General features: G+C 41.2%; 1 protein-coding gene across 1 annotated transcript in view; it reads right to left on the bottom strand.

The window, feature by feature from the left end:
* The window catches only part of ADARB2 (adenosine deaminase RNA specific B2 (inactive)), a gene marked incomplete at both ends in the record, with an annotated part of 479363 nt that overhangs the window by 153009 nt on the left and 303831 nt on the right, over positions 1 to 22523 (bottom strand). Inside the window, one exon of the mRNA XM_081300315.1 lies at positions 6279 to 6365. Coding sequence (XP_081156441.1) covers positions 6279 to 6365 — 87 coding nt within the window. The remainder of the gene's footprint in view (positions 1 to 6278; positions 6366 to 22523) is intronic.

The raw sequence follows: 22523 nt of genomic DNA, 5'->3' as shown, positions 1-22523 counted from the left end.
CACCATCCCTGTGCTTCAGAACCTGAACGCAGAGGGCTGTGTCTGCACCGGGGACTCCCAGCCCAGTCCTGTACTTCCTGTCCTTGGGGGTCTGTGCACATACCAAGCTACACTTGGGCTGTGAGGAGACGTTGGGGACTTTTTGCTTGCTCCTGTCTTTCCTGCTGCCTGGGAACTGCTCCCTGGAGGTATGTCACAAATCTTTGCACTTTTTCTGCTTTCTCTGAGTATTTCTAAGGGTGCCTCTGGTGGATTTGGTGTTTGCCCATTGGCTGAGAGGAGATTTAAGGTCCGGTTAACACACACACACACACACACACACACACACATGCACACACACACACATGTGGTGATATGGGAAATGAATATGTCAATTGATTAACTGCAGTAATCATTTCACCATATATATATATATATTTGTGTGTGTGCCCAAATATCATATCACACATACATATGTGAAATAAATATGATAAAAAAGACAAGAAAAAGGAAATTCGACTTTGCCTCATGCATGCCTAGTCTGCCTGACAGATGGATGGTTCTGTTCTTCCTCCTGCTAGGGCTGGACCAGGGACATACTGTTTCTGAGTTGTTCCCTCCATTCTGATCCCTGGAGCTGTCTCATGCAGGCCTGTGCTTTCCCTAGCTGTCGCTCTTTATATTTTGACCCATCGCTGGCAGAGGCTTGACCTTTTCTCAGGAAGCAGCTTCCAGACCTCATGGCACAGATTGGTGAGCTGGCTTGCTTGTCCCTGGAGCCCAGCAGTGTGGTTCTGCCCTATCCGCATGTTGGTGTGAGACCTTGGCCATTTTGGCTTCAGGACCTCAGGAGCCCATTGTGTGATTTGGAAACAGAAGCTTCCACCTGGGGCTTGTTGGGAGCTGCAGGAGCTGCGGATGCGCATTCTGCTGTTGGGATGCTGGGTGATTGTGAGCACCCAAAACTCTGACAGTCACTTCTACAGCCCTTGAGGGCATGAAGCACAGTGGCCTGGGATTCTCCCAGAGGTTCTGGGATGGTGGGGTTTGAGGGACTTCTGCAGTGAAAGTGACTCTGAAAGTGCACATGTGCACACTTAGAACAATTTAGATGGACGGCTCATAAGAGGATAGAGGAATTCCTGCATCCTTTAATTCATCTCTGAAATTCATTCTACCAAATAATTCTTATTCTTGCCAATTGACACCCATAGACTTGTAGGATGTTAGAGTTGGAAGTAGCTCTGTAAGGAACTGGCCTCTTTACTGTTGGTGGTGCTATTGGGGCCAGCAGACTGGGGTCACTTGTCACATCAGCAGACATCAGGATTCATGTAAAGGTTTCTATCCCCTGCTTCCTTCTGGCTCCGCCACCACCCCCCCCCCCCGGCCTCACACACACACATACCCCATAGCTACTGGAATGCTTCTCAGGGTCACTAACTTGGGCCAGAAGCCATTGCTTCTTACCAGCCCACAGAGGCTTCCAGGAGGTAAACAGTACCTGGGATGTAACATAGCCAGAGCCTGTGTATGTGCGTGGGCACCCACTCTGGTGGGGAGGCAGAGACGGGAGGCTCTGTGGGGAGGGAAGGGCCCCTCCACCAACCTCACCTGCCCCACTGGGGCTCATATCACATCTCTTCCCCTTTGGAAAATTCCTGACTAGATTCCAAACATGTTCTGTAATGAAATCCACCCCCCACTGAGACTAGGTGGGTGGCATCCCTCAGTGCCCACAGTGCTGTGCATGTCCCTTCAGCCTAGACACACTGGCAAATGGTCTCATTCTACAAGACAGTATTAAAAGGAGACGTCTGTGAACTGTGACTTCTATAAGGTCTTTTCAGAGAGTTACATATGTCCTTTCATTGTGGAAATTAGAAAAAAGGCAGGTAAATAACTTCAAACTACATTAGATAAATACCACAAGCAGTAATAGGACAATCATGAGCAATTTGAAGCCTGCCAGGCACTAAAAGAAAATGTGTAAGTCAGGGAGGCATCCGTATGGGAAAATGTAAAATGAAATTATTTCCATTCCCCTTCTCTCACACATGGACTTGTCTCCTGAGCCTCATAAGCACATTATCTCATTTGACAATAAGTATCAGCAATCGCAGTGCTAACTTTAAAGGTTTAATATACTAAAAGAATTTCATTTTGGGGAAGAAGAGCAAAATTTGATATTGGCATACCTGTGGCTAAATTTTACTGTCTGTGTGAAATTATATTCTTTGGGATTGGTTATGTCTGGTGACCTGGGTTGCCATCATTCAAAAGTAGGGATGCCAGGAGGAGGCTGGGGTCTTTTGATAGCATCTCACTACTATCATTCATCTGCTGCATGTGCAGGAGCTTGGACTTGCTTGTGAATTTATTTATGGGCCTCTTCCTCCTCTGCTGGCTCCCTTGTGAACCAGCGTCCGCCGCCTGGTCATTATGCACACTCAGCTCCCCTCATGGGTTGGCATCATTGGGATCACATGCATCACTAATAATGACACTGGTGTGTCTGCCAGGTCAGGAGGGCTCCAGAGAACCAGCCATCCGAGGCGCCACGCTACATTTGAAGAGATAATATTGTTCCTGGTGAAGGTTATTCTGCTGCCAAGCAGCCCCAGTTAACAAAAAGGAACAACCCTTCCTCTATGTGGCAGGGCTTACTGGTAGGAGAGTGGCAGGTGGCTTGAGTTCTCATTCGCACAGGAGGGAGGACTTGGCGTACAAGAAAGCTGACATGTTAGGGTTCATGCCCAGAGGCTGTGGGCTGGGTTGGCAGACAGCAGCCTGGTCTTGGCATTTGCTGGTGACATGTGGCATGACGATGCATCAGGATGGACAGTTGGCAGATGACCCATGACCCCATGAAGCCATACTGCAAGTGTGCAGGGGTAAGCGGCTATGGCAGGCTAGGAGCCCCCCCCCCCCCACCAGATCCCCAAGGGTGCAGGTGTGGGATTTGAGACCAGTCTGAAGTCTTGATCTTGGTCATTCCTCATGGGTTATCTGGGTTGAATCTCAAGCTCTGGGCAGTGGTCAGCAGAGGTGAGGGAGCCAGTGTTGGAAAGAGAAAGTTTCCAGAGCTCATGAGGAAAGGCAGATGGATCTTGAAAGCATGGTGTTGAATGGGCATCTCTCGGCCCACACTCAGCCTGCTGCTCATTGGTTTCCAGGACCCTCCTTGACATCACCTCCCTCAGGTAGAGTGTGTATGTCCTGTGTGTGTCCTGGTTCCCTGTTCCCTGTCACCCTCCTCAGTGCCTTTAAGGCGAGTGACTCACACCTTCAGAAAGAGTTGTGATATGTGCCAGGTTGCCAGGGATCCCGGCAGAAGCAGGGAAGCACAGCAGATTACTGAATGATTGAATCCATGCCATGGTTAGATATGAACTATCTTCACATCAGAGCAGCCTGGACACACCAGGTCACCAGGACGAAAGAGCACAAGACTTGAAGCTGCAGAGCAGGATCACGTGTGTGTTCTCCATGTACCTGTGTCCCCCTGCACTCATACATACACACATATTCACATACTACATGTTCACATGCACATCACACAAACATCTGTACATACTCACCACAATACCAAACACACACACACACACACACACACACACACACACACACAAACATCATACCACATCCACAACATCTTTCTCCATTTTCCAGTATCATTCAGACAGCAAATCAGCAAGATTTCATTGACAATGCTTAGAGGGTACTATTAAGGTAGGCCCCATTCATTTGGAGGTCTATCTTAAACAGTATGATAGTAACATTTTCTACTTAATTAACAGCATCTATATAAAAGGGGGTAATCAATCCATTGATTGAAAATGAGATTCCCAAGCATTTCTAAAACGTTTTAACATATGATAAACAATTAGTAGTTATTTGTATCTCTAAGTCTTTACCCACTGGCCAATAAACAGAATTAGGGGGAAATGAGCATTAGCCAATCTTGACTGAAAGTTTCTGAGTCCTTGCCTCTCCTCAACTCCATGATTCAGGGGGTTGACGACTCTCATCTTACAAACAAGGCATTGAGGCTCCGAGAGGTGAAATTCATGGTCCGAGTTTGCCAGGCTGGCAAGTCTGAGGGTAGGAGCGCATGCCAAGTCCTGGAGCTCACAGGAGGCTCTGCTTTCCCGATTGTGCGGACAGCAGGAGGGAGTCTGTCTGCTGCTATGGGATGGTGGTGTAGGGGGACTTTTCATGGTGGGTCACTCTTTCAAAACCTCAAGAGCCAAACAGGAACTTTTCAAAAGCTCCAGACAGTTAATTTCTCAAGGTCTTGGGCCTCTGGTTGGAATTGAAGGGTGGCTTCTGTGTTTCTGTACATTGAAAACCACTTTCTTCACTTCCCCAGCATTCTCTAGCCTCGATACTTCCTTTCTTTTTCTCCTGAGGAGACTGGACTCCCCCAGGCTTCCAGCAGCTCCAGCAGCAGACAGCAGTAGGCAGAGCAGGAGTTCCTGCCATGAGTGTCCCACACAGCGCTGCCCATGCGTCAGAACACCACCCCACCTGCATATGCATTCAGATTTCTCTCTCCATATATTAAAGGTTTCTGAAATAACCCAATAACTCGGCTGATCTGGAAATTTTCCAATTTAGATTATGAGAGAATATAAATAGCCACATGTTCACTGCATGCCTTGCTGAGGAGAGAACCCTGAAGACAGGATTAAGAGTCCCTGTCTGGTTCCGGTGGAGTCTTCCCCTGTTCCCTATCCCTTCACTTGATCCTCCAGAAAATGAAGGAATCCAAGTCTGTAATCATGAATGTTTGCTCTGCTTCTAACCTTGGGTGATTCTATGATTTTGCTTTTGTTGAGTAAGACAGGGAAATAAACTCAGTTTCCACTAGCATTAATAATTATGTTGTCTGAGCTGGGTGTGGTGGTGCATACCTATCATCCAAGCTCCTTGGGAGTCTGAGGCAGGGGGATTGCAAGTTCAAGGCCAGCCTGGGCAACAAAGTAAAACTCTGTCTCAAAATAAAAATGACTGGGTTATAGCTTGTTGGCAGAACACTTGCCTCTCAGGTACAAGGCTCTGTGTTCCATCACTAGTACTGAGAGGGGTTGTCCATCACACAGGTGTGCTGCAATTCCTAAAAACTGATGGCAAGATGGACAACATTCCCATGGAAATCCCTGCCATGGCTTCTTTGTGGTCCAAGCAACAACCTTAGCAGCCACCTTGCTTCTTCTCCAACCCACAACAAGCACAATTTAGCTCATTTTAGTTGAGAAAAAGTAGCCCATCTGTTAGGTGATATTAAAATTCAAAAAAGGTGTTCATGTGGTTGGGAATGTTTTGTCCCCCTCTTTTAAATGCTTTACAATATGCTACAAGTGAGAGGAGAGTATAGTGCAAGCTAAGTGCTCCCAGGGTTAGCTTTCTCTCTTACACACACACACACACACACACACACACACACACACACACATCACCAGCAATGTCTACTCTGGCTGTCCTTATTAAGCTGAGCAGAAGAGACTGCTTGGATCCCTTTTCTAAACTGGCTTTGTTTAAAATAGGACCCTGACGCTGCTGCTTTGGCGATTCTCCAGTTTTATGCGCCAGAACTGTTTCAACACAGAGCCTCAAGTCCAACTCTTTCCTCATTCAACAGCGGTACAAACCATGTTTTAAGAAACTATAATCATTTTTCTTTTTTTGGTTTGAAGAGGAAAACAAAGGAAAGGGAGAAGGAGATGGTTTAAGAAAACTGGATTATTTCCTACAATCCCTAGGGTCCTCTGTCACTTAGAAATTACTGATATATTCCTGACCCCAAAGTAAGGATGGTCCCTGGTAAGGTGGAGGGTGCAATTCCAGGTGAGACGTGGTGAGGTTGAGATGGTGGGTGAAGACAAGACTCTGGATTAGCATGCACCTGAAGGTGAGAATCCAGGAGAGGACAGGATTCCAGATAAATATGGGACTCCACAAAAGAATGGAGGTAGAAGTCCAGATAAGACATGGAACTGCAGTGGGGATGAGATTCTGGGTAAGGATGGGGTTTCAGGTGATCGTGGCCTCCAGGTGAGCATGGGATTCCAGGTGAGGATGGAACTATGTGGGAGGAGGTGTTTGCAGGTAAGGATGGCGCTGCAGAGGAGGGTGGGCTCCCTGGCAGGATGGGAGCAGAGCTCCTGCTTTGGGGAAGACCAGAGCCCCTCTCATATGGTCCCCAGGATCTCATTGTTTAGGGACAGTGCAGGAAACCCCCCATATCAAGCAAGGACCTCTCCACATTTTGAGGCAGAGGGGAGGGAGCCGCTTACTTAGATTGTCTTCGTCCTCCGTGTTGGTGGTGCCGGGGCTCAGGTACTTGAAGGGAGCGAGGAAGGTGGACAATATGCTTACTTTGTCTGGAAAGAGAAGAACAGGAAATGCACTTTTGACATCGAGTTTCAGAAGAACTCAATGCTTTCATATGTTCTTATTACCGAGGGGTTGGACAAGGGAGGTGGAAAGGTCGTTCTGGTTTTAGACACTTCATTCTGGCTCTGTCTTTTATTGAATTTCTGACAGCATTTTATCAAATTCCTCTCTCCATTCAATTTGAAACTTTATGATTTCCATCTTTCTTCGATTATATTTGGCATCTTCCTTGCTCGCATTCCTGTCCCTTAAAACTTTCAGTAATTGTCTTCAGGTAGCAACTTTGCATCTACTTACCAGGTGGGTGAGCCAGAGCCCATCATAGCAAGGTCACATCCCAGAGAGGAACTAGGGTGAGTAAAACAATTTATAATTTATAGAGAACAAGACCATTATTATTCCTCATTATAATATATTCAATTGTCATTCCTCGTTAAGGAGAATTTCTTTTAGGGGCTTGAAATTCATGACTATAATGGGCTTATTAAAACCATAGCCATGTTACCTAGTGGACATTTGAGCAGATGTCTAAGAGGGGTCAGATGGGCATAAAGATAATGAGGGTGGTGGGTCTGGACAGTCCCTCCTGGAAATGGCCAAGTATGATGGATGCTGACGATGCAATTCCAGAACTGTGCTTTGCCAATGGCCTGGTAGCCAGGAAGTCAAAAGTGAGGTGGCCAGGCATCCTGGGTACCAGGCATCAAGCACAGCACATTTGACAAAATGGACCAATCCAGAAAATGCCACTCAGGACCAATAAAATATTTCCTCCACAGTTTCAGAAACTCCTCTTAAACAGAGAGGTGAAGGAATTGTAGGTTAGAGGTATTTTGGGAGAAAAAATGACCAAGGAAGGGAGCTCAAGGAGGATATCCTCATCTTAGTGATTTCCATTGACTAAGTTAAAGGCTAGGAGTTGGGAGTATTTGTGTGCATAGAACCTGCTGCACCGGAACACAGCCTGCTAGAGACACAGCACATGAGCCCCTCAGCCCAGGGATTCTCAGCTGCCCACTGATGCCCCTGCATCTGCAGAACTCCTTGTTGCAGGATGGATATTGACCACATTTATTAAAAGGCTACGGATGGAAATGCCATCACTACTTATTCAGTGTGGTGCAGACTTGCGATAGAGTGACTTATTCTTTTCTTACCAAGTTGCTGGGTGAACTCTCTACCAAGGGCTTAGTTGCTTTGCTAGCTGATGTCTTTCTCCCTCCTCTGAGGGCATCACCCCTAAGGGCAGGGTGTTTTAGTGGGGCTTCAGTGTTCACATTGCACTCTGCGCCTTGTCTGCCTCTGGCACTACAGAGGAGCACTGTCTCCAGGGGGCTCCCACGGGCACTGTATACCTTGATCGAAGTGTGATTTTTTTTTCTCATGAAAACACTCACTGGTGGTTTTATATGTCCTTAGCCTTCAGGCATCTGGATGCAGCCTGAAACCTGCTCCTTTTTTTTTATTATTATTTTTATTTTTTTCCTGAGGTTGAGTCTGTTTTCTCCTTAGCCAAGCTATCCAGAGGCCAGGGGAGTTCACATTGAAATTCACTCAGAAGCCTGTTAACAGCTGTTGTTTCCAACAGGGACAGGCAACAATATAATGTTCACACAAAGAGAACAATAAATAACCCGAATATAAAACGCCTGCTCCTTCTGCATTCTATCAAACAAGAAGAATAAACCCGGGGAAGGATTTGCTCTCTCTGAACTCTCACGGCCCAAGCTAATTTACTACAAGAGAATGAAATATCTTGCTTGAGTTATAATTTCATTAAGGGAGTCCAATAATGTTACACAAAGACTGTGAAGCTCAAATGATTTAGTCTGGAGGATCTCAAAATGAAATTAAAATTTTTTTAATAAAGCAGGACTACCGGCCAAACACCCACAAAAATACCTTGGACTATTTCAGAGCTCACCTTGACAAAATTGTGAAATTATTTAAAGATTTTATTTAAGATCTGCCGAAGTTCTTACTTTCTACTGTTGCTAGATTTATCAAATAAAAACACAGGACACCCAGTGAAAATTGAATTTCAGATAAATACCACATTTTTTTTCAAGTATACTTATATTGTCAAAATTGTGTGAGGGCTAGCTAAATGAGACAATTACTCATTATTTATCTGGAATTCATATTTCAGGCGAAGAACTTGAAAACCCATTTCTCTAAGGAAGATACTCTATGGCCAATTAGCACACAAAAATGATGCTCAGCATTACTAGCCATTAGGGAAATGTTATGAAAATCTCGGGGAAATTCCACTTCTTACTCACTACAATGGCTAATGGAGAAAGTAGAATCATTGTACACTATTGGTGGGAAAGTGAAAAGATGCAGCCACCATGGAACTAGCAGTTCCACTTGTAGATCTATACCCCAAAGAATCGAAGCCCAGGGAGATATTTGCACATTTATGTTAGTAGTGGTATTATTCACAGTAGCCTAGAGTCAGAAGCACTTCAAATGTCCATCAACAGATGAATGGATAAACATTCTCATACCGTGGAAAGTATGCCTTAGAAAGAAGGAAATCCTACCATTTGTGACAATGTGGTTGAAACTGGAGAAACTTATGCTAAGTGAAAATAAATACTGCATGATCTCATTAATATGTGGAATCTAAAAAGTTCCAACTCCTAGAAGCAGAGATTAGAACAGTTGTCATCGGGGGCTGGAGAAATGGGCTGGATGGGGAGATATTGGCAAAAGGATCTACACTTTCAGTTATGAGATGAATAATGAATTCTGGAGACCTAACACACAGCATGTGATTATATTTGATACTAATGTATACTTAAAAATTGATAAGAGCAGATTTTCTGTCTTAAGGAGTATACACACACACACACACACACACACACACACAAAGGTAACTATAAGTGTTGATGGAAAGCTTAATTAATTTGATTTTGGCTATGTATACACATATTAAATTATCATACTACACATTCTGAATATACGCTTTGTGTCAATTAAATATTTTGAAAATAAATAGTCACTATGGCAAAAAAGAAAAGAATTGGATTATCTGTTCCTTCCATTTTTTATCTAGCCCTAATTAAGCCCTATCAATTTTTCTTTTCTCTAGTGTAGTGGATTGTACATTTCACAGGCCGGTTTAAACAAACCAAACTAACAGAGTTGCTAACACTTGTTTACCATGTAAATACACTTGAAATTCCAACCATTATCTACTACCACCATCACTGTATAATAGAGAAATATCATACTGTGGACAGTACATACAAAGCAGAGAAACAATGGTTTCTAAGGAAGACAGACTGTGTCTTCAAAATATCCTTATAAAGAGAGTGAGTAATTAAATCTTTTATATAGAAAAAAGTACAACAAAATTATTTGAGGTCAATGCCTTTCTTTACAGCTTCCCTGATAAATTCACTTATCCATTCAGTATCAACATTCAACCGGCTCAGTGAGATTCCAATGTTCAACCCATTCTATTTTTTGTGTGTTTCTTAGAGACATCTTTTAGACACCTGTTTTCATACAGGTTGTTGCTAAAAACTAGAGGCCATACTTTGAACCATTTGTGGATATTTTTGGAGTAATTGATTCACAGAATTCTCCATTCTTCCAGCATCATCCCTCTCTGAATGTAAAGCCTAGAAGGAGGAGGTTGGTGAGCTCCCTGGGCATTCTCATCTCACGGTCCAGTTTATCTGAAGTGAATCCATTCCATTGGAAATTGACCTAAGAGAGATACAGCAGGCTTGGATTTGCTCTGGTGTGGGAGCCAAGAACTGTTTTCAGGAAAGGTCTGATCACATTAGGCATACCACAGTGTGGGGGTTTTAATGCATTACTTAAAATGTTCCAGGACATTTGCATTATAAACCTTTGTAATGTTGTGAACAACCAATAAAAAATATTGAAAACTAAAAAACAAAATAAACCTTATTACTTGTTGAAGAATAATGTCTTTGCCCTTATTGAAATGATTTTATATATTTTTGAAGCACATGAGGAAGCATTTTCAGATGTAGAAGCTCTTTCCTGGAACCATATGAGATCATGTAGGATAGTTGGAATCTGCAAAGCATAGATTCTAAAGTTATTATTGAGTTGAAGTCATGACAGTTTGGGAAAAACTACAGTGTAATAGGGAGGAGAGATATACTTACTGCAATAAGTGTATTTTAGGTTTTTAAAGATTTCCTCCTCATCTTGTTTAGTAATTAAAATATCCCAATTTGTTTATTTACTGTTTTTTGTTAACATTTTGGGATGAGGTTTAGCTTCACATATGATGTAAACTATGATTATCTTCCTTGAGAAAACAAATATAGATAACAATGTTGTATTCAATATCAGGGATTCATGAGTCTCTCCCAGAAAGAAACTTTGATACAAAATCTTAAATGTTAAGAATTATTGTTCAAGCAAGGAATAGTGGCACATGCCTATAATCCCAGCAGTTCAGGAGGCTAAGGCAGGTGGATCACCAGTTCAAACCAGCAAAAGCAAAGCACTAAAGTAAGTAAGTAAGTAAATAAATAAATAAAAGTGAAGCACTGAGCAACTCAGTGAGACTTTGTCTCTAAATAAAATACAAAATAGGGCTGGGGATGTGGCTTAGTTATTGAGTGCCCCTGAGTTCAACCCCAGTACTCTCTCCACCCCAAAAAAGAATTATTGTTAAAGTGGTAAATGTAGTTCTTAGCCAAATCAAAATAACTACGTGTACTGAAGACACTGGGTTACTTGGTTATGAATTAACTTGCATGATTACTAGGACCCGATTTTGTTTTCTTTATTCCATATAAAGAAACTAAGACTTTAACCCCAAAGCTAAATGACACACCTAGACTTGTCCATAGGGCTGTGGGATGTGTACATGTTTCCAAGTGTGGATTTCTTCTCTTGGAGCAAAGCCTATTTAAGGAACTCTTTATCTTTCTATATTTTCTTCTAGAATGAAAATTTCTCCTGGAAGTAGCTGCAAAATTTTCTGGATTTTCGCACCTTGCCTTGCCTTTGTAGAACTTTAACTTCCCTGTGTTTTATCTGCATACATTTAAAACCAGAATAACAATATTTTTTTCTGTTTCGAATGCCACAAAATAAAGCAAGAAGAGTAATGTAATAAATAACTTTTGATTCAAGAAATAAAAAACTTAAATTGAGGGTTGGGTTGATTTTAATAGAACAATTACATGGGTTTTCTGCAAAAGTAATCACTAATTGCATTAAAAAACAAAAGTTATCAGGATTTCTGAAACCCAGATATAGAGCTTGCTGAAGAGCATTCCCTGCATGTGAGTCAGGAGGACCTGTTCTCTACCCTGCCTCTCCCAAAAGCAGGCCATGGACCAAAAGAGGGTCCAACGACTTTTTGGTTTATCTTACCAATTTCTTTCTGATCTATTTAGGTAAGGAAGGGACATGGTAAATGTACCATATTCTCCATCATGAGCAGAGAACACACAAATGTTACATGATCCCAAGCCTACATCCTCAGTCCCAGAGTGAGTGAGCAGAAAGGGAGGGTCAGTAACAATGAATGAGCACATTTCTGATTGTGATAAATTTTCTGGAAGTTGACCAGCTGTCTTACTGTAAACAATAATAAAACTGGACAAAATATATGAAGCACCTGTTTTCAGAGTTTGGATAACAGGCAATGAGTGACCGATCTCTGAGGAAAGAGAAGGATATGACATGAGTCTCATAATTTCCCAAACTTCTTGCCTAGAAGCATCTTGTCATAGTACAAAGATAGACTTTAGTAACACAGCAATTTTGACAGGTTGAAAAGGCAAAGATCAAGGTTTGTGCCACTGAGGCAACTAGAACTGAGGGCAGCAGGAAGCTGCACACAGAGAGACATGGATCCAGAGGCCTTTGTGGAATTCTCTGATGTCTTGGGTTAAGGCTGGGCTGCAGATAAGCAAAGGGAGACTCAATGAATCTGGCAGAAAGCAGCTTCTGGGGACGTGAAAACTGAAGGAAGCTTCAGGAGACTGCATAGTCCAGGACAGGCATTCGAATCAGGCAGGTAGAGAGGCCTCACTTAGAGTTGGTGTTCAGTTGGACTCTTAGAAAGGTCATGATTAAGGACTGGGGATCCCCTTGCCCAGAGAAAGGACTACTCTAAACATGTCCTAACAAAGACTTAATAAAACTGTCTTTGAAATGGTCAAGCTAGTTGGCCAGTAATAAATTGCTTGCTGGAAGAAAAGTTGAGAAACGGTAAAATCCAGACTTTTAGCAATACAGGACCCTCAATTTCCAGCAGTTAATAGTTGGAAGAAAGCATTGCTCAATTTGGGAAGAAGCGCATTTCTAAAAAAATAACCTGGATTCAGGAAAAATACAGGTGAAGGAAAAGATGCAGTGATATTGAAATCAGCACATAAGGACTTCAAATAGGTGTTACAAATACCTTTAAAAACTGGAAGAAAAATTTGGACATGCGAGTAAATAGAAATGTTGATAAAGAAATGGAAATTCTAAAGATGAAACAAATGAAAATTCTCAAGCTAAAAAATATAGTATTTGAAAGAATGAAATTGCTGGATGGATCTATCATTAGTTTGGTCATTTTGGAAGAATATATAAGTAAATTTGAAGACAGGTCAATATAAACTATCAAAGCTGAAGCATGAGGAAAAACAAAATGACAGATAGGAAAGAATATATATATATATAATATATATATACACATATATATATATATATATAATTGGAATTCAAGAAAGAATGGAAAAATATATGGTAAGATAAACATTTTAAATGATAGTTAAAAATTTTAAATATTTTTAGAAACATCAAATCACAGCTCTAAGTAGATCAATCAATATTCATTGGAATAAACACAAAGAAAGCTGTACCAAAGCATAGCATATCATAGTTAAATTGCTGAGAACAAAAGGTAAAGAAAATGTTTTCAAAGCAGTCAGAAAAACAAGACATCTTCAATACAGAACAACTAATATGAGAATGATAGGATATATATTTGAATTTCACTAAAGAAATTTTTACTCTTGAAAGAGAAAACTAAATGAAAAGAATAGACACAATGAATGGGTAAGTTCTTTGAAAGACAAATACTATCACAGTTCATGATGGAGAAATAGAAAACCCAAGAGCCCAAAATCAACTCACATAAAACCAACCCCTAGGCCTAGATAGTTTCTCTGGTGAATTGTAAGAAGTATTTTAGAAATAAATTATATGAATTTTATGCAAAATCTTTCAGAAAACAGAAAAGGAGGGAAAAATACAAAACTTGTTTAATGAAGTCAGTGTTAATCTAAAACCCAAACCATGTCATGATGTTATAAGGAAAAACAAAACAAAGCAAACAAAACCCAAGAACTACAGACAAATAGTCCTCATCAGCAGATGAAAGTCTTTAACAAAATAGTAGCAAACCAAGTTTTGCCTAATGCAAAAATGGATGACCTAACATGAACATGTGCAGTTTATTCCAGATATGCAAATATGGATTCATATTTGAAAATCAATCCGCATAATTCACTGTTACCAAAATAAAGTAGAAAAACCATTATGTCAATAGACTCAGAAAAATTATTTGACAAAATTGAACACCCATTATTCATGAAAATTCTCTAAAAACAAGATTAGGTGAATAGTTCCATGGGTTGATAAAGGGACTATCCAAAAATCTACAGCTAATATTATATATATTGATTAAAGATTAATGATTTCCTAAGATTGGGAACAAGGTAAGAATGTGTCTTTTCACCACTTCTATTCAACATTGCATTAGAGATACTAGTTAGTGTGATAAAACAAGAAAAATGAGAGTCACAGAGATTAGAAAGAAAACTGTAAGACTCTGTTTTTCTTATGGTGTGATTATAGATATAGAAATTCTTAACACAAGGTTAAAACAATCAATAGAACTAACAAATGAATTTAGATACAACTCTAACATATAAAACTCTACATGATTCTATGTACGTAATAAGAAATAAAGATAGAATTAAAGATACTATGGTGTTAGCATAAAAAGGTGTGAAGTATCTAGAATTTGAAAGAAAAAGAAGACATGACAAATTTTCCACTCACGTTTTAAAAAATATTACTGAAAGAAATTAATTGGAATGTTACAGTATTTTCACAAGAGGCAAGATTGTAACAATATCTATATTCTCCAAATTTATCCACAGATTCAATAGAATCTGAATCAATAATCCAATAGGCTTTTTTGTTGAAATTGAAAAATAATTTTAAGTTTTTATGGAAATGCAAAAGACCCAGAATAGTAAAAAAAAATATTGACAATGAAGAACAAATATAATATAGTTATGGCCTTGGATACATAAACAAACCAATGGAACAAAATAAAAAATTCAGATATAGAATTATCCATACATGATCAACTAATTTTCAATAAGATCTAAAAGAAATTCATGAGAAAAGAGAGCATTTTCTCAGTGCTAATAAAATTAAACAACATATTAGAAAAAATAAATTCTGAGCCCAAACAAGAAATCTTCTAGAAGAAAATATTAGAGATTTGTCTCAAGGTTTTCATGTAGGAAGATACTTCTTAGGACATAGAAAACACTCACAGTAAAGTAAAAATATTGTAAATCAATTTCCGTCAAAATAAAAAATTTCAACTCACTGACATAATGCTGTTAATAAAACTAAAAGATAGACACAGATTGAGATAATATGTTACAACTCAAAACATATTTTGTATCCACAATACAAGAAAAACTCTTGCAACCTAAGTTTTTTTGTCCTTAATAATGCCCTTTGTTAAAAAGTCCAATTATAAAACATGTTCAAAATAATTGAATAGAAACTTCACAATGAAAGATATATAAGTAGCTAAGTATTCAACAGTAGTATACATCTGGAGAAATGCAAATTAAAGCAAAGAGATACCAGTAAATGCCCCTTAGAATGGCTAAAATTAAAAAAAAAGACTGAGAATGCTAAATACGGGCAAAGATATAGAAAAAATCATAATTCATATGTTGGCATAATATCTTTAGAAAACTTTAAAAAATATTTCACCTATTAAATACATACCTATCTATGACCTACCAACTCAACTTCTAGATATTTACCTAAAGTAAATGAAATAAGTATGTTCAGAAAAAAGACTTGTACAGGGATATTTCTAGAAATTCCATCCTAGCTCCAAATTGGAAGGATCTCAAATGCTTGTAAGAGAAGAAAGGATAAACAAATCATGGTGCATTCGTATAATGGAATAGCACAGAGCAAGACAGGCAAAAGAAAGCAAAAGGATTGAACTATTAAGGTACAGTATGCTGTGAATGAATCTCAAAAGCATTATTTCAAGCAAAAAGCCTAGGCACATAAAAAATTAATTTAAAAATTATTTTTAAAAAAGTCTAGGCACATATGAGAATGTGCTATGGGATCTTCTTTGAGAGGTTCCAGAACTGGCCAAACTGACTCATGGGAAAGAAACCAGAACCTTTCAGGGTGGGTTGGAGATGGGCTGGGAAGAGACAAGAAGGTCTTTCTGGCACCATGAAAAGGCTCCATATTTAGATAGGGGTATGTGTCTCGTATATGCATTTGTCATGGAGCTGTAGCACATCCAATTTGTACATTTCAAATCATGTAAACTATACTTCTATTATTAAAAAAATTAAAAAACCAAAAATCATGATTGGACAAAAAAATAAATCAGAGGAATCAAACCTGAAAGTTTTATATAATCTGAAAAAGGGGAAATGGGGGACAGAACAAGGTATTATTGAGTCTATATACAAAGAATAAAATGAACCATGAAAGAGATCAAATATAGGTGGGTACGAGGAAAGGATAAACTATACGATCACTTATGCTTCACTTATCAGGACTCAGGCTTTATTTTTTTGCTTATTTTATAGATGTGAAAGTCTCAGATATATTAGAAAGGATTAGATATTGCAACAAGAAAAATCACTTCAAGTCCTTTGGAGCCATCCTGAGAGTCACACCAAGACAACTGTGTGGAAGTTCAACAAAGGGAGAAGTCACCCCCAAGAGCTGCAGGGACAGCCCGGAGATCAGCTTGATGCACCTCCACCCACCACTCGCAGACTAGTTGGCTCAGTGATTTGAGGGACTGGGGAAAGCTTACATGTTTTTGGAGCTTACATATGGATGCAAACACTGTTTTGTTCATAAACAACTTAAAAACCAACTGTTACCAGTGTAATAAAAATTGAAAAAAAACCCACAACTTTTGGTTCATGTCAATTATCTGGAGAACTCATGTGGAATAACACATGTGCTAGAAATTTTAATAAAAAATGATAATTGCTAAACCACCTAAGAATTTGATTTTACCCTCTGCCTCTTAAAGAGGACTGAATATTTTATGGGATGGGTTATTTAAAAAATATCCATAAATTGAACACTTTGGTTCTATCCTGTTTTTCAAAAATTGAAAGTGAGGTTTTCTACTTTTGTCTTCCCCTTTGTAGGCCACGTACATTTCCACATCTAGTGCAGCTATCTTGAGCAATTACATAGTTGGGAAAGGAGGTTGACAGTTGGATTCCACAGAACTCTGTCGGTACCCTTGGGCTACAATTCTTCAGCCTCTTTTATAAGTTCCCTTCTTATGTTTTTCTTTTGCCAAAACACACTCTGACAGATGGCCTCCCTCAAGCCTGACCCACTTTCTTTCATAACTGTATATTCTAATGGGATACAGGTATGTCCGTAGGTGGGTGCTGCTTCTATCTAAACACAAACGCAAATCAGTGTGAACAGGTGGGCTACCCTGGGAAGTGAGGAAATAAATTAACCTCCAAGCAGGCCCAGAAAAGGAGCAACATTTTGGAGCAAAGGCAAAGAATTTATTTCACAAATTTTCAGGAACATGGATTTAAAAACACTGCTTTCAAACTTGCATCCTATGACCACATAATGGGGTTTAGGCAACTTTTAAAAAAGGCTCTGGGTTGTTGCTAAGTTTTGTAAAACATAAGAAGGTTTGATTCTTTTGGGTGACTGTAAGGTGTGACTCTCTTCCTGCAATTTCAGAGATGGATAAAACTCATGAGTTTGGTCCTGAAAATACCCAAGTAAACAGGAGTCCAGTCTTCAGTATAGGTCACTCATCTGGCTTTGTAGGCTCCATTGCATCTACCTGGAGTTGAGGGGGTTGAAGCCCCAACCCCCAGTCTCTCCAATGTGACTGTCTTTGGAGAAGGGCCTTTAAAGAGGTGATTTAGGTAAAATGAGGTCATCAGGGTTGGCCCTAATGCAAAATGACTGGTGTCCTTTAAGAAGAGGAGATAAGGACACAGACACAGAGGATGACCTTGTGAAGATACAGGGAGAAGGTGGCCATCTACAAGCCAAGGAGAGAGGATGAACCAACCCTGGTGATGCCCTGAATTTCAGCCTCCAGAACTACGAGAAAACAAATCCATTATCGAAGCTTCCTGGCCTGTGGTATTCCATTATGGCAACCCTAGCATACTAGTATATCCATTCAACTTATCACATAGTTAATTTCATAATTTCAGACTCTGATGCTATGATGAAATACTGCAGAAAAGACCTCACCTCCTTGGAGAGGCCTTTTTAGGGAGCGACTGATTAGGTAAGACTCAATGGCTCATAATAATGTCTACCATTGATGAGGCACTCCATCTCTGAACCCAGGCAGGGTCTCATAGAGTGACAGTGGGCTACCAATCTGGAAAGGGAGGAGCCGCACATGGGAGTTGGGAGTCCCAGGGGACCAGAGAGGAAAAGGCATAGAACTTATGGATTGTGAAAGATGAGCAGTGGGAATAGGGAGAAAATAGGAAGAAGTTTGTGTGTCGGGGAGAACCTCAGATCCAGGGCCCTCAGAATCACCTCCATGTTTGCTCCATGAGGTAACCAACATTTGGACACTTGTAAAGAAAGGGACCTGAATGATCTGTTGGCTATCTCCAATAGATAGCTATCTCCACATCTCCAGGCAGACATATGGCAACCTTGGTCAATTAAACAAAGAGACTCTTGTCTTTCTCTGAGATGGGCTTCCACTTGGTTATGAGACTGCAAATTTTTATCTGGACTGGATTGTTCTATGAATTGAAAAATGAAGAGAAAGTTGTGAATTCTGCCTGAGATTCATTGAGGGATAGAGAAAGGGGGATGAAACAGAATAGGGTTAAAAGGAGAAATGGAAAAAAAAAAGCACCCAATAATTGTTCCATGTTTTTACTCCAAGGAGTTGAAACTCTGAATGAGGCAGTGATTCCTGCTTTGTGAGTGAACCTCCCCAGACTCCGGGTACTACCTTGCCCTCTGGAACTCTTGCCTTTCCATGTGCTGACCTCAGAGTCCCAGGCTTCCCAGTCTGCCAGCCTGGCAGTAGTGGATGCTTCCCTCTGTGTGGGGGCTGGAAGCAAGAGGGAGATGAGAGGAGAGTTCCTTTTACCCTTTGAAGCCTCGGGGGAGTGCAGGAAATACACAACTCCTCAATTTGTCTCAAATTCCCAAACACCTTGGAAGCAATCTCTACCTGGAAGCTGCGGCAAGCTCCTGGCAGGGATGAAGGCTATTAGTAACCGTGTGCGCACAGATGTGGGTTCTAATTCGCAGGCATTAGCAGCATGGTTGCCAATTAGTTGCTTGACAAAATTTAGAGCTCTTTTATATGGAATCTGTTACTTTCTCATTTCTAAGTCATTTTGTTCCTCCTAGAGCAGATTATTGTGTTAATATTGGGCCATATCGCAGGTATGTTTTTGAGCAGACAGTGATTACAGTTTCCAAGACCATGCAGACATCCGTGGCTTGAGATATATATACATACATATATATATTGCATTCCAGCTAACTTTGGTTTATTTTTGGAAATAGAGAAAAAGCCTAAACACAAACAAGCATAGACCAGATTGTTCCATGTGCTCTTCCAGATGTGAACGGTGGGCACAGGCACAGATGGTCTGACAAGTGATTGACAGGGGAAGGTGAATCTTTGCAAGAAAGTATATTTAAATTAGGAATAAGATTCAAAAGGTGTGTGTTCACACTTCTCTTGGAGAGACTCATAGCTTTCCAAATGATCTGCCAAGGCCTTCTGTGGCTTTGCAAAGTTCTAAACATTTTCTTTCTACGCTCCATTTGGGAGTGGATGCTTTTAGAAATTGTATGACATAATTCTCTACAGTGGACTTAAGATGTGAGCACTACTGCAGGATCTCTCCCTTTGCTGCTGGCCCAAGTGTCATGTTGCACAACTGGGGTCACAGAGCTTGGACTAGAGGCCATCCAGCCTCTCTATGACTACCTTCTCTATATGGGGCGTCTGAATGGTCCACAGCAGCGAGTGACAGTGAGACAAGTGGAGAGATTGGGGCTCAGCTGCTCTGTTGCTTCAGACCCTGACATCAGACCAGGGAGCTAGCAGCTCCTTTGGCAGAATGTCCTTCCACTAAACCAAGGAACTGAGCTCCTCAGAGTTACTTCTTCAGCAAGTGCCTCCTGAATCTGCAGCCCACTGTGCACCTGGCTGAGAAACTCACCTGTTTGTGACAGCAACTGCACTCTGCAATTATCTAGGCAGTCAGGGAAGTCTTGATACAGCTTGCACTGTATTTCTCCACATACCAACCTTCCCCCCTTGAAATAAGCACTCAGCCACCCTTTGGCACACACAACCATAGATGATGTCCCTTATCCTAGTTTCATGTTGCTGTAGGAAATTCCCCAGATGTTTTCTTCTTTTGTGCTCTGTATGTGTTGGCTCTTATCTAGACAAGGGGCAAAGTTACTATCAGTTCCAAAAGGCCTGTGCCTTTTAGAACACCTTTAAATCTAATCGTTTCATTGTGTCCATCACTTCCACCTTAAGTATTAATTTCTGTTGGGGGACCACCTGCGGGAGATGAAGGAGCTCTTGGTCAGAGAGAGCAGGAGGCCAAGGACTCTTGTGATAGATTAAACTGTGGTAGATTTGGGGCTGGGATCAGGTGCCTTTACTACTTACTTGGTTTGGAGGATGAGTAAATGTACGAGAACGTCTACAAGACGTGACTAGACTGTGATTCTGATCAGTGACTCTGTTAGTTAGCCAGCAGGAAGCTGGAAGGGCTCATAAAATATGCATTGACCCTTATAGACCTGCTTGGTCCTCAGAGGACTATAGTGAGTGGGTCACAGCCATGGTGGGAAGGTAACACCTGACACGGTAATGGTTAATTCCAGGGTGGTTTTGAATTTCCTGCTTCTATAGATGTGTTTAGCCCAAAGTCTTTGTTGTTGGTTCTTTATGGGTTCTGCATCTTCCTCTCCCTTCCTTCCCTCTTTGGAGAAACATTATACCCATACTGATTTACTTTGCATTTTTACATACTATTTCCTTTTTAAAAAAAAAAATAAAACTGTTTTTCTAAGTAGGTCTCTCTAGACAGGCACCTCCTTTCTTTCCTATGCTGGAAGTCAACCCTCAACCATCACTCCCACCAGTGAATGACTGGTCACTCCAATCAGTCACTGAGTTGGATGCTCTCCAGGGTTTTCAAGTAGTGCATTGTCCAAGAATACCCCTGAGATAGGGTTGTTTTGCACACAAGTTTCCATAGCTCAGTGGAACTTTAATTATGGACCATGTGTGTTGCGTGCTTCCTTATATCCCTTCCCAATATGTATCCCTTGCACCATAAGAATACAGCCCAAGTCAAGTCCCTGACCTTGCAGGAACATGCTATTTACTGTTGTGGATGGTGTCTAGTGTGGGTGTTAAGTTTCTTTGATGTGGGTTCTATTGTATAGAGGGCACATTTCTTCATGTGGGTGTGGGCTTTAGACTGTGCTTTCATAGTGACATTGAGGATATCATGAGAAGCATTTGCCCTGATTTACTTAGCAAGTGCTCTGGGGATAGGGCACAGTCTGTCCCTGTGTGCCTTGGCCTGTCCCAGTTTGTCCTGTCATTTTGGTGTGATCTTTAATAGCATCATTCAACTCGTAAGTGTCCCAGTTTGGAAGATAAAGTATAAGGTCACCCTACTTAGGAACCAAGCTCTCATTTGAAGGTGGGTAGCCTGAAGGCAATTGTGCTCTTTAATCCCCGACCCCCTTCTGATTCTAAAGTCAAACTCCTCTCTTCCCACTAGATGTTTTACCCGATTGTTTCTACAGACGTTTCTGAGTTGATCTGCTCAACACAGAAGGAGCGTCTCTATCATGTCCAGCGTTTCTCTGACCCATTTAGTACCATCTACCTACGGTCCAAATTAGAAACCCTGGAGCTGCTTCTCTTTATCCGTTTTCCTCACTCCACATATTAAATGGGTTACCCAGCTCTGTAGAGCGCAGCCTCTAGTCATTTCTTGGTTCCACACTTGGCTCTCACCACCCGAGCTCTCACATGGTTTTTGCAATAATCTGTTGTTGTGTTTGCCAATCTATCCTTTAACTTGTTGCCCAAGTTACTGTTCTCTGCAGGAGGCCAAGCAGAGGTCCACAAAATAAGAGATGGTACAGAGTTCTTGGAATTACAGATAAGTTCCTACAGTCTAAGGAGGCAGTCAGAGGTGGGCAATGGTCAGAGAGCCAGGCCCTGGAGGGCTCCGTGTATTGCACAATGTTGTTGAGACTGACCTTGAGAGAACTTTACAGGGGGAAGCACCAGCTTGTGGTGATGAGATTCGGTGCTACAAAGACCATCGCATGAACCTCTAAGGGAAGGAGCATATGTGGATGAAGGAACCCCTCTGCTGATGGGGAGGGGTGCATGTGGATAAAGACACATCTCCCCTCATCTCATACCTGAGACTCTTTTATGGTCCTTGATGTAAATCATCGAAAGTCTGTACTTTATAAAGGTCCTGGTAGTTGTTTGGTAAGAGAATGGCTAGGTCATGATGCACCTGAGAGCTTTCCTGCTCTTCACCTCATCCTCTGATTTCCTCCAACACAATGCCCACAGCATGTGCCCTCAGAAAACCCAGTAATTCCCTCCATGTGCCGTTGCCCCAACTGGATTGTCCCTCCCTGAAGGTGGAGTCCCGGGCTTGGCTGGCAGGCTGTCTCCACAGGCAGTTTTGGGTTGCAGGCACATGTAACCTGCAACATTCTGTCCCACGTGTCTGATCTCCCTAAATCCCAGTTTCCTGATGTCTAATGTGCAGGGCACCACCATCATCTAGATCATGGGGTTT

Source organism: Spermophilus citellus (assembly GCF_964194105.1).
Source record: "Spermophilus citellus genome assembly, chromosome: 6".
Lineage (NCBI taxonomy): Eukaryota > Metazoa > Chordata > Mammalia > Rodentia > Sciuridae > Spermophilus > Spermophilus citellus.
Note: the sequence above shows the minus strand (reverse complement) of the source record. Positions and strands in the feature narration are given on the sequence as shown.